General features: G+C 41.3%; 1 protein-coding gene across 7 annotated transcripts in view; it reads right to left on the reverse strand.

Moving 5' to 3' along the window:
* Positions 1-12,463, reverse strand: part of EVL (Enah/Vasp-like) — a 214,473-nt gene that overhangs the window by 90,381 nt on the left and 111,629 nt on the right. For all 7 annotated transcript variants that reach the window (XM_039536877.1, XM_039536878.1, XM_039536875.1 and 4 more), the window contains exon 2: positions 10,764-10,932. In XM_039536877.1, the coding sequence (XP_039392811.1) occupies positions 10,764-10,932 (169 nt within the window). The remainder of the gene's footprint in view (positions 1-10,763; positions 10,933-12,463) is intronic.

Here is a 12,463-nt window from a genome sequence, read left to right on the forward strand (position 1 = left end):
ACATGGCTCTATTAACCTGAAATATTCAACTCATTAGTGGTTGGCAGGTGAGCTGTGTACAGGGGGAGACATCTCATTCTGTTGACTGAGTAAGGGGCAGGATTGGGGCCTAGCTGCCTTAGCTGCAGGTCACAGAAATGCATTCACCTCTGAAACCTCCAGAGATTTTAAATCTCTTAACTCCATCTCCAGCCTTATCTACTTTAGTAATTAACAATATACGGTATATCCAACCAACAGGCAAGCCTATTGATTTGTCTCTTCTGTGTTTACAACGATAATGTCAAATATAAGCAGAAAAGTCTGTTCTAAATCCTTCTTCTGCATCATCTTCTTCTGCGGTGAAAATTCACTCCAGGCTTAACTATGGCACAAACAATGTGAGCCAGACATCCGCACATCTCAGAGTTTGAAAGAAGTACAGTAGTAGCTTGGAGTTCAGGAGACACAAACCCAAATAATATTAACAGCAGGATTAATTAGCTAATGATTTACAGTTCTTTGGAGATAGAAAGTGCTATGTTCATATTAGGTATTCTTTATCCTCCTGCATTCTCAGGTACATAAGGCATTCATCAGTTTCTGCCATTTATATCGGCCTTCTGCTGGTCTGTTCAGGCTTCTGAGTGTCATGTTGATGGATCTGTCTTCTTTCTCTGTTCTGCACAATGTTTCTCTATGTTGCCCTGTTTTCTCTTCCCAGGTGCTGTCCATGTTCTCACCTGACATTGAAGTTGATGGCATCTTTAACGGGCATCCTCAATGTAACCACTGCTGTCTTCTTACCAGGTTTGATGCTTTAGGTAGGTTTGCTCTATTCAGAATTTCTGATGTTCAAGAAACTCTTTTTAATGGACTCTGAAGATATACAGGCATTGACTTTGGAATGAGTTGATCTTATCATTAATTTCTGTTGTAGATTTACATGATTTGGCTCCATAAAGGGAGGACAGACATGAAACTGGTGTTAAAGAATTATATTTTTGTATCAGTGCCAATAGTGCTACCTTTCCATAATTCCAAGTTTCTGAAAGTTGCATGCTGCTTTTGCTATTCATTGCTTGACACATAGCATGGTGTCACCACTGTTGCACAGCTCACTCCCTACATAGGTAAAATGACTGACTTCTTGTGCTTCTCCATACTCTAATGGTTGCTTTTGAGACATTGATAGCCATATATTTGGCTTCTCCTTGTTAATAAACAAAATTGTGTTATAGACTAATTCTGTTAGTCTATAAGGTGCCACAGGATTCTTTGCTGCTTCTACAGAACCAGACTAACACGGCTACCCCTCTGATACTTGTTTTGTTATGTTTGCCAAAAGCTGGATTTTTTTCTTACATTAAGTGATGTGTAGTACTAAGCAGGACAAATGTCATCAGCAAAAATAAGATCATCCAATACACTTGTCCATACAATTCCTCGGCTGCCTTCTGCCATTACACAGTCAATGACCAATGCAAAACAGTGGGGACATAATACATCCTTGCCTTACTGCAGTTGTCACTACAAACCACTGACTGATGTTATCATCATCTCTGACTGCACATTCTGCATTATTGTAGAGATCCATGATAATTCTAATTATTGTTGTTGGTATTCCATGATATGCCATAATTTTCCAAAGACTCGGTGTATACTGTCAAAAGCCTTCTGAAAGATCTGTAAAATTTATCACAAGAGTGCATTCCACTCCACACTTTGTTCTAGAATATATTTGGGAACAACAATATGGTTTTCATATTATCTCAGTGGTCTCAAACCTGCTTGTTCCTCTCTAAATTGGAGATCTATTTGTTTCTTTATATGTTCTAGGATGACGTTACACTAAAAGCAATGTGATTCCTCTCCAATTATTGGAATAGGTAAGGTCACCCTTCTTTAACAATTTTACTATGGCCTCTCTTCCTTTGGGTTAGGGTCTTTTCTTCATTCCATATTCTATCTAAAAACACAAGGCAAGTCTGGAGGGCTGTTTCGTCGCTTGCTTTAACCATTTCTCCAGCTATGTTATCCTCTCCAGCTGCTTTCTCATTTTTGAGTTTACTGATGTCAAGCTCTAATGCAAAGTCTTCATCATGTATTTCAGGAGTTTTACTTGTTCTTGGTCTATTTAAAACAGCCTAAAAATGTTCTGCCCATTTTTTCCTTTGCTCTTCTTCTGTACTAAGAGTATTTCTATTTGCATAAGACCTCCAGTGCTGCTAAAGTTCCCTGTTGGCTTTTTAACTCTTTTATACAAGGTTGTAAGGTCACCTCTTTGGCTAGCATCTTCAGCCACTTGACATTTTCTGTCCATGTGCCTTTTCCTCCCTTCTAGCACTCCTCCTTTTTACCTCTTTCTATAGAGCTCTGTATTCTTCTTGCCACTTGCTTCTCTTCACACATCTTAGCATTCATGTGTGTTTTCTTTTTACTACTTCTCTTTCATTTTTGCCCAAGCAGCATTCTTCCCTTTAGATTTTGTTATTATTAGGACTGTCTTTGTGCTTTCTGGACGACACACACTAATGTTTTCCCACAGAATATCACTGTCTTGGTTTTCTTTAGCTGATTCCATTAGAACACTTAATTGGTTCTTCAGTTCAAGCTGAAAAGCACTTTTTGTGTTTGGATCTTTCAACTGTGCCACTTCTTTTTAACCTTCTTCATCCTCTTTAACTTGATCTTCAATTTAGCAACACAAAGGTTATGGGTACTACCTATGTCTGTTTCTCTGTACACACGAGCTGCAAATCTTTTTCAAAATGCAGAAATGATCTATCTGGTTCATTGTAAGTATTTGGCATTATTAGAATATTATTAATAACTGTGTAATTAGATTATTAATAATACTTATGTTTAATTAGTTTCTGAAAATTTTTTCTCCATTTTGAGTCAAAAGTGGTTTTGATTTTTTTTTAAATCAATTTAACAGATGGATGACTCATCGCTCTAAGAACTTTGACATTACAGTGGATGAAAAAATTTAAATTGGCTGAAGAATATTAGACAAGTAGCGAATGTATAAGCACAGTACCTGCTTTCCACACATTTCCATTACCATTTTAGGATGGCACAAGCCTGCCAAAATAAATATTTAACAGACATCTGATAATCATATATAGAATTTACATAAAATAAAATGTAAATGTTTTTTAATCCAAAGACAGGTATTAGTGGGTAACTAATGATACAATCACTGCTTCCTTAACACTGGAAATTAGCCTAAAAGGAGACTTTCCTTGTTAGCTCTAGACCACATCCTTTGTGTTCTATGGACTTGGTGCTTAGTGAATAGTTCAAGAGCGAGTATCAGCTGAAGATCATGATTAAACTTACACTTTAATCGCCATGGGTACAATTCTGACCTCACACTACTTTGTCACCACAGACTTCACTGGAGAAACTCCTGATTCACAGTTGTGTGAGATCAGAAACAGGACGCATAGCCATTTTGGGTGATCTTTCAGACAGATATCTATGGGTGGCTGTTGTGTTTTTTCTGTATTTCTCACTACAGATAATGCTAGACAACTACAGAAAGACCAGAATCAGAGCTGTTACATTAAGAGTACAAGTTAGTTTAACATCAGCACTGTCCCTTTACAAGCTGGTGGATCTGGAGCTCTCATAGTAGATATTCTATAATTCCTATCACAGCAGCATTTTCAGACTGACACACAGGATTCATCACAGGGATTTTTATTTGAAAAACTTATCTGAATAGAGGCAAAATAGGCAATTATGCCTTGCTTTCTTCTTTTTGTTCTTTAAAAAGAATCCTTTTCCCCCCAAATACTTAAGTGATGTATGCCTTAGAAATATATGTCTTACCTAGATTATTAGCTCTCTGGAGCAGGGATTGTCTTTTTGTTCTGTGTTTGTACAGCACCTAGCACAATGGGGTTCTGGTCGATGACTAGGTTTGCTAAACACTATTGTAATACAAATACGGTATATCCAACAAAAAACCAATAATAATTAAAACAAACAACCCCACCCTATCAAAATCCCCCCTGGGATCCAGAATCTTGCATGTCTGTTCCCCATTCACAACCAGCTCACGTGTCTAGTGAATGAAGTCTGTTGCGGTCACAAGGCTGCTTGGTTGACTATGGGATATAAATTAGCAGTATCAGTCCAGTTCTGCAAGACCACAATTACTTCCACTAGATGGCAGACACAGCATGGGGGTGGGAGGGAGCAATGCCTGAATCACACAGAGATGGAACTACTTGCTCATCCTACAGACGATCCCTCTGAGTTTAGGCAAGGGAATATAGGGAAGTTCGCATGGATAATGCCCATGGTGAAATGGGTCTGTAGAGAGGGAAAGGGGTCTTATGTCTGTATTTTTCACATTTACCAATTAAAAAAAAACCAAAAAACATTTCAACCATCTCTGAAGAACTTAAGCCAGGGAGGCAGAGCCAGGGCCTTTGAAGAAATGTTTGGGAAGACTGGCGTGTGGATCTCTCTACTCTGAGCAGTCTGTCCCCTTCATCTGGGCAGAGTCTTTGGTTTTCAGGGGCAGGACTGTACAAACCTGGAGAGCACTGAAGGGTGTGGAGCATTTGGTGACTAACATAATTCAAGATAAAAATTGCAAAAAGCCGCTCCAATAAATGATTTACCAATGCAGATAAACTCTTCCGTTTGCATATCAGCGTATTTAATCCCATGTGGGCTGAAGAATTCAGAACACTGCCTTCACTTTGGGGGTTTAACCACTTCACGTGGAGGAGAGAGAGAATTCTGAACTCTCTTGCCCATATTAACTCTTGGAATACTGCCACTTTTCAGGCTGCCAGCAAAACCAATGTGCAGAACAGGGGTGGGCAAACTTTTTGGCCTAAGGGCCACATCGACGTTGCGAAACTGTATGGAGGGCCGGGTAGGGAAAGCTGTGCCTTCCCAAACAGCCTGGCCCCTGCCCCCTATTCACCCCTCCCCCTGACTTCCCCCCTCAAAACCTCTGCCCCATCCAAGCCCTGCTGCTCCTTGTACCCTGACCAACTCCTCCCGGGACCCCCGCCCCTAACCACCCCTCCCCCGGGATCCCACCTCCTAGCCAACTCCCCCTGCTCCCTATCCCCTGACTGCCCCGACCCCTATACATACCCCCACCTCCTGACTGCCCCCCGGGACCCCCTGCCCCTTATCCAACCCCGCCCCCCCACACAAGCCCCCTTACCATGCCCGCTCAGAGCAGAAGGAGCTTGCAGCCCCACCGCCCGGCTGGAACCGGCCACTCCGCCCATGCTGCCCGGCAGGAGCAGCGGGCCAGAGCACTGGTGCTGCAGTGCGCTGAGGCTGCGGGTGAGGGGCCGGGGGCTGGCCTCCCTGGCTAGGAGCTCAGGGGCTGGGCAGAACGGTCCCATGGGTTGTAGTTTGCCCACCTCTGGTGTAGAAGAATAAGTATACAACCTGTCCTCATGCTCCAAAGGGTGGCCTCTTTTAAAAGGGAAAGGAAGTGGCATGAGTTGAATTTTGCCTCTTTATTCTGAAACTACTGACTAAAGCAAATACAGGACTGCTTTGTCTCCTGATGAAAGAATGAAGGCAGAGTAGAATCCGCTGTAGATGGTGCTTAGATCACAAGGCGAATTGTGAAATGGAAAGTTGGATGCTTCAAAGTAGCAAATAAAATAAATAAATACAGAAACATTTTCCACTGTTCGGAACATAGCTTTTATAAAATTTCTAGGGGAAGTTTCCTCTAGAGCTACATATATCAGAACCTAGGATTTTCCGCACTAGACGAGACCAATGGTCCAACCTAGAATAGTTTTTATCTCCAACAATGGCCAGCAGCAGCTCTGCAACAGGAAAGTGCAAGGAACCTTGCAGAAAACAGCGATGGATTAATCTGCCCACCAGAAAGGGTTCTTCTTTCTAACTCCCAGTACTTAGAGTTTAACTTCAGGCCTAAAGCATGATGATTTTGATCCCTCTGAAAACCCCTTTTCCCCTGTAGACGGGTCACTCATTGGCCAGCGTGCCCCCATCACGGCTAGGCATGGCGTAGAAGCCTCTGGCACACCCTATCACTGGCCACCCTGGGCCTGAAGTAGTTTACCCTTCTCACAACTCAGCCCTCCCAACAAGTTGCTTATAGGGCCCTACCCTTTCCAGGATAATAAAGAGTTCAACAAACAGTCCTAGGAGCTTATGTCAGGTCTTCAGCCCCAACCTGAGCTCAGTAGTCTTTTGCAGGAGGGATTTACATCCCTTCTACAGGAACCCAGACACTCCCTCTCCTCCATGTTCCAGTTCCGGAACCCCGTACTACTAAGCTGATACATTCTCCTTCCTCAGACTCACTGCTGATTCCATGGGCCACTTCCTGTCTTCAAGTTTGTGGCTGGTGCAGCGTCCTCCAGACACACCCTGACAGCAGCCCCTCTCTGCAGGAGCTGCAGCCTTTGATTCCAGCTGCTGCTGGTTATATAATTAGCTGCAGGTGAGGAAGTAGCTGCTTTGTCCATTAACCCTATTGTAGCTGTTGCAGCACAGGATCCGTACACCCCGTCACACATCCCTTTTAATATTTACTGTTGAAACACCAGCTAATCATACCATCTACATAAATGTCCAATCCTGTTTTGAATCCTGCTAAGCTCTTGTCCTCAATGACATCTTGTGGCAATGAGTTCCACAGCTTAATTCTGAATTGTGTGAAAAAATATTTTTAGATCCATATTATAATTTGCCATCTTTCAATGCCACTATTGCTTTTCATGATGGCCAGGAATGTCTCACTGTTACCTTGTTCTCCCTTTGTTTGTTGTATCCATCTGTTGTGTTTTGTATTATACTTAGATTGGAAGCTCCTTGGGACAGGCCTGTCTCTTTGTTATGGATCTGTACAACGCCTGGAACAGGGGGCCCTGTTTATCACTGGGATCTAGGCACTACATAATAATAATGCAAGGACATTTCCTTTCGACTTGATGCTTGTGGCTCTTGCAATGTTTCCCCAGATTGGCACCAACTGCACATACTCTAAAATTCAGAGGGTTATAGCCTAATAACCTCAGAATGGCTAATACCTCCACAGAGCAAGCCCAGGCCCCCACAACTTCAATAAAAGAGGTACCCCACCTCTAGGGGCGGCGGGGGGTAGTTCATTGGTTTGAGCATTGGCCTGCTAAACCCAGGGTTGTGAGTTCAATCCTGGAGGGGGCCATTTAGGGATCTGGGGCAAAAGTCTGCCTGGGGATTGATCCTGCTTTGAGCAGAGGGTTGGACTAGATGACCTCCTGAGGTCCCTTCCAACCCTGATATTCTATGATTCGACACCAGGGATGAATTTGACCCAACATTTTCAAAAATATGGCGAATTTATACCACAAGGATGCTGTCGGGATACAAGCTCCAATTCTGGCCTAACCTTGCAGTGGTCAATTCTGAAAAGTACCACCTTCTCCAAGGTCCCATTTTTATATTTTAAACTAAAAGCAGCTGACTTCTGCAGACAAATATTCAAGACAAATGACTAACAAAATGGAAGTGGTTAAAGCACTGGTGACCACAGCTTGAAAAGTGCCTCAGACTGTACTGCTGCTGCTTTTTTGGGGTTGCTGATCATGTTGGTATGAGTCTACACGGATACGTGTGTCTGTGCAGGGGAAACAGATGACTTCATTTGCACTATGTCGTTAATAAGTACTTAAACATTGCAGCTGAGGAAGAGAGAGACACACAGTGGAGCATGCGAATGAGACCTATAAAATGGTCTGATGACCACTTCCAGTTGTTAAATTTACATTTGATCACACACAACATCATCTTAAAAACCACATTAGTGGGATGGAACCTTTTTGGGGAGTTTTTCAGTGGTGGCTAAGTAGAGAAAATGACAAACAGAGATAGAAAGGTAAGGAAAATAAGGACTAAGTTATAAATATCATTAAACGAAAACTAGGAAAAGGGCCAGAAGAAAAAGCAGCTAGAGAAAGACAAGAAAGAGAAAACCTACATGCAGCAGAAGATGCAGGAGACAGAGAATGCAAATTAAAAACGTAAGATTCAGAGAGATCTAGAGTAAGGAGAAAATTAAACAGAAGACATTAAAAGGAGAGAAAGGTCATGTCATGTAGATTAAACTAATCTCTCTCTATCTCATCCTGCCAATCAGCATGCAATACAAGTTTAAATTGACCCTGTGCGGCAATACTGTGCTAGGGATTTTGAGCCAGATCCTCAGTTGGTATAAATCGACATAGCTCCAGTGATTTCATTTTATGCCAATTTACATTACCTGAGGATCTGGCCATTTTCAGAAAACATGCTTTGCTAGCTAAATACACCTCTACCCCGATATAATGCTGTCCTCGGGAGCCAAAAAGTCTTACCGCGTTATAGGTGAAACTGCGTTATATCGAACTTGTTTTGATCTGCCGGTGTGCGCAGCCCCCCCCGGAGCTCTGTTTTACCACGTTATATCCGAATTCGTGTTATATTGGGTCACGTTATATCGGGGTAGAGGTGTAGTTAATTTTAACAATCTCTCACTTTTCAATGGGACTTTACTGAAGTCAGTATGAATGTGTGCATGAGTTGGTTTAAACAGAGAACAATATGTACTGGATGTCATTTGTTGTTGTTGTTGTTAAATGCAACTATTTAGCAAATCTTAGCTGCAGTAATAAACCACTACAGAAGATGTGATATTAGAGCTGGGACTGATGTGAAGTAGTTTAAATTCTGAACCTGAAAAACTTTGAAATGGTCTTTTAAGTACCAGTCTTATCTCTAAGTTTATGCTATATCCAACGGATTTTGTGATTATAATACATTTTTTGTAATCATCTTTAAATGAGTATTTTCTCGAATACCTTTTTATTTTCTGAAGAGATTTTAACCTAGTTTCAGGTAGTTTCACAATTATTTTTTATCATCAAACGCCTGAACACCTCCACTCAGTAGAGACATATGGATATCATCTTCTTACATATGTTTCGTCCTGAATTCAGACGTTTTCAGTGATGACCTGTCAGGGGCGGCTCTAGGATTTGCGCTCTGGCGGGGCGCCGCAGCGGCTCCGGTGGACCTCCGCGGCGTGCCTGCGGATGCTCCACCGAAGTCGCGGGACCAGCGGACCCTCCGCAGGCACGTCTGCGGGAGGTCCACCGGACCCGCGGGACCAGCAGACCCTCCGCAGGCATGCCTGCGGGAGGTCCACCGGAGCCGCCTGCCGCCCTCCCGCGGGACACCGCCCCAAGCACGCGCTTGGTGCGCTGGGGTCTGGAGCCGGCCCTGTGACCTGTGCCTGCTTATTTACTTCATGCAAACAATGACATCTGCAATCCAATCCAGTGGCTAAAGCTAATGAACTGACATTTAAAACACCACTGCCAAGACTTACAATTTAACTCTCAAATTTGTCCTACATTTAAATTGGTTATAATCTGATTAAGAAAGCCCTCTGGGTTACAAATAAGCAGTTTAAAAAAAAAAAAAAAAAAAAGGCCATCACCCAATTGCTGAAAAATTTGTATACAAAAAACAACTGCTGTTATTTATGTTGGGCCCATGTGAAACGACGATTTGTGCTTCCTTTACTGGGCTAGGTATTAGAAGTTCATTAATGTGCACTATTTCACAACCATCGTGACATCAGTCAAAGATACCAAAGCATAAACAAAGATATCTGATCTTGTTACTAATTAAACACAGCAACTTTACAAATTTCAGCTCTATTCAAAATGCAAGATTCAAGTTTTATGTATATTTATAACATCTTTGCTGACCAGAAAAGGATAAAATTAGAGATGAACAAATATTTTAAACAGTTTCAGAAGTACACTGTAAATAGTTGAAAACCAACATACTACATTTTCCAAAAATTATTTGGGTTTCCCTTTGAAAAACATGAAGGCGGTGGGGTGCATCAGATAGTCTAATTAGCACATATGTAGCACTTCCCATCCACAGATTGCTTTTCAAAGCAGAGCAGTAAGCATCATTACATTTTACAAAAGGCAGAAACGGAGACAGAGAAATTAAGTGACACGCCCTAGATCACACGAGTGAATGACAGGGCTAGGACTCCTGACTCCCAGGCCCTTCTTCTAAAATGTAAAGTGGGACTAATTCATTGATTTAACAGTTTAGAGAATCATGTGATTTGTTCACTTGAATGTGAATGTTACATTTAGAATGAGACATCTATTTATAGCTCCTGAGAACAAATGCCTTCACACTTCAACCTGACACACCTGACACTGCTGCTGACAGTTCCCCCCTATCATACAGGCAGCCATTGACTAGGGAGCAGAGTCTGAACTCAGTTTTGATGGTGTAAATCCCACATAGCTCCATTTATGCCATTGTAAATGAAATCAGAATATGTGCTTAGGTTTTTAAAATGCAAAATGAGAACTTAGTTACTCATCATGAGAAGGCAGGAGTCGCAGGGAGAGTGAATGATCTCTTATTTGGCAGGAACACTAGAAGTTTGTACCATGGATGGAGCAGTAAAGAGCAGCTGGGGAGTAGCAGGGAGCAAAGACTTCAGTAGAAAATAGGGATAATACAATGGAGCGGAAAACACACAAAATCTTCCATGAGATTTCTCTCTCATGTAAAGGACAAATAACAAGCTCTAACAAATAGAGGTACAGTCCTGGATCAAGAAATCACACAGGACACGGCTTTATGGAGCAGAGTATAAATGTATATACACTTAGTAGGAGTAGGATTAATTATATAACTGATTACAGCTTTAGAGATCAAAGGATAATGTACAGGACACAAAAGACATAGTTACTCACTTGTTGATCTTGTAGTTTAACTCCAACTACTCTAAAGGTGTTACTGGCAGTGTTGTGGTATATGTTGATTCTGCTGAATCCCTGCTGTCCAGGCTTTATTGGCACCCATTTCTTACTGGTATCATCATAGACCATAACTGAAGCCCGGGCTTGGCAAATACTCTGTTCGCTGGAGAACAAAAGTAACACAACCATAAAATACAGTAAATGTGTGGTTTATTGCAAACTATTCTGAGGAAAACACAATTATCAAATACATTTAAACCATATATTGCGTGTCTGGTCTATTAACCCTCAGAAGGCTGGCATTTTGCATGGTGCCTGCCAAATTAAATTAATGTTTTAATGCTTAAATGTGTGTGTAAATACATACACACAGTTCAGCGTGTTACTTTTCTTGAATTTATTCTTTTTTAATCTTGTACACCAATACTAGGACCTAAGTGGAAACTTAATTCACGAATACTTTAAGAAAGGGAACCAAAAGCATTAATGCTCCATTTAATTTGCACCTGTTGACAAGTGAGGCCTTTCATATCTGCTTTTACAATTATTAATATGTTGTAGCTCATTGGCGGATTAACTGGAGTAAAGTTTAAACTGGAAGCAAGTGGACCCTCAAACCAAAAGCCCTGTTAGGTAAACTGAAGAAATCAATTACACTAATCCAGCTACTGTCTGTAATACTCAGAACTTGATGACGCATTTAGAAGTCCCAAAATACACTGTAGAAGATGCACAGGTTCTTTAAAAAACAGTTTTACTTCAGCTTACTAGCAAAGAAGGAAAGATCAAGGGGCTGGGGAGATGCAGTTTAATTACTGACATAATCATCTTTCAGAAGTAGCCCAAAATGTTAAGAAATACAAGATTATATTTAAAAAAATCAGAATATCTGGATTCATGTATTTCAGTTATTTTCAACCTGAGCTAAAGATGTGAAGAACAATTTTAAATAAATGTAGATAATGACAACATGAATTCTGGAGTATTCTGGGGGAACTGTGATTGGAAGATTTCCCCATCTAAAGAAATATAACAGAGGTTGCTTTTTTTCCTGAACTTGATCTAAATTTTTTATATTTTTTAGCACTAGCAGTGGTGCTGGAACACTGTGGGGGGGGGGGGCTGCTGACAGCCATTGGACCAAACTGTAAACCTCGCATATGATGGAAACCACTTCAAGCCAAATAGTGTGGCAGCTCCCCCAGAACCCCTAGTTCCAGCACCTAGGAGTACCTTGTGTGCATTTGCAGTTTCAAGCAACAAAAATATTTTGTTAAAGTGCATAATCACTATACAGTAGTTACTGTAAATGTTTATTTTTGTTCTGTAATTTCACATGAATATTATTTCCCTCCCACTGAAATTTATTCTTGGAATAGAAGCTAAGACAAATGGTGCACTCCCCCAGATTACTGTAAAAAATACATCTTCCATATGAAACAGATATCATTGGGTATATAGCTGAGGTCACACAAAAACAGAACATAATACTGAACATCCATCACTGACATTTTTGGACTGTCAACCCGTATTTCAACTATTGCTACCCTGAATTCCCAGCAGTTACAGACACTAGAACTACTCTCACGAGAAATGGGTAAATGCTCAAAATTTCTATGATCTAAGATCTGGGCCCTCATCCTGCACACAACAGTAGGCTTGCATGAGTAAGCAGTGCACGATCAGGCCTATGG

The sequence above is a fragment of the Mauremys reevesii genome, linkage group 4 (assembly GCF_016161935.1).
Source record: "Mauremys reevesii isolate NIE-2019 linkage group 4, ASM1616193v1, whole genome shotgun sequence".
Taxonomy (NCBI): domain Eukaryota; kingdom Metazoa; phylum Chordata; order Testudines; family Geoemydidae; genus Mauremys; species Mauremys reevesii.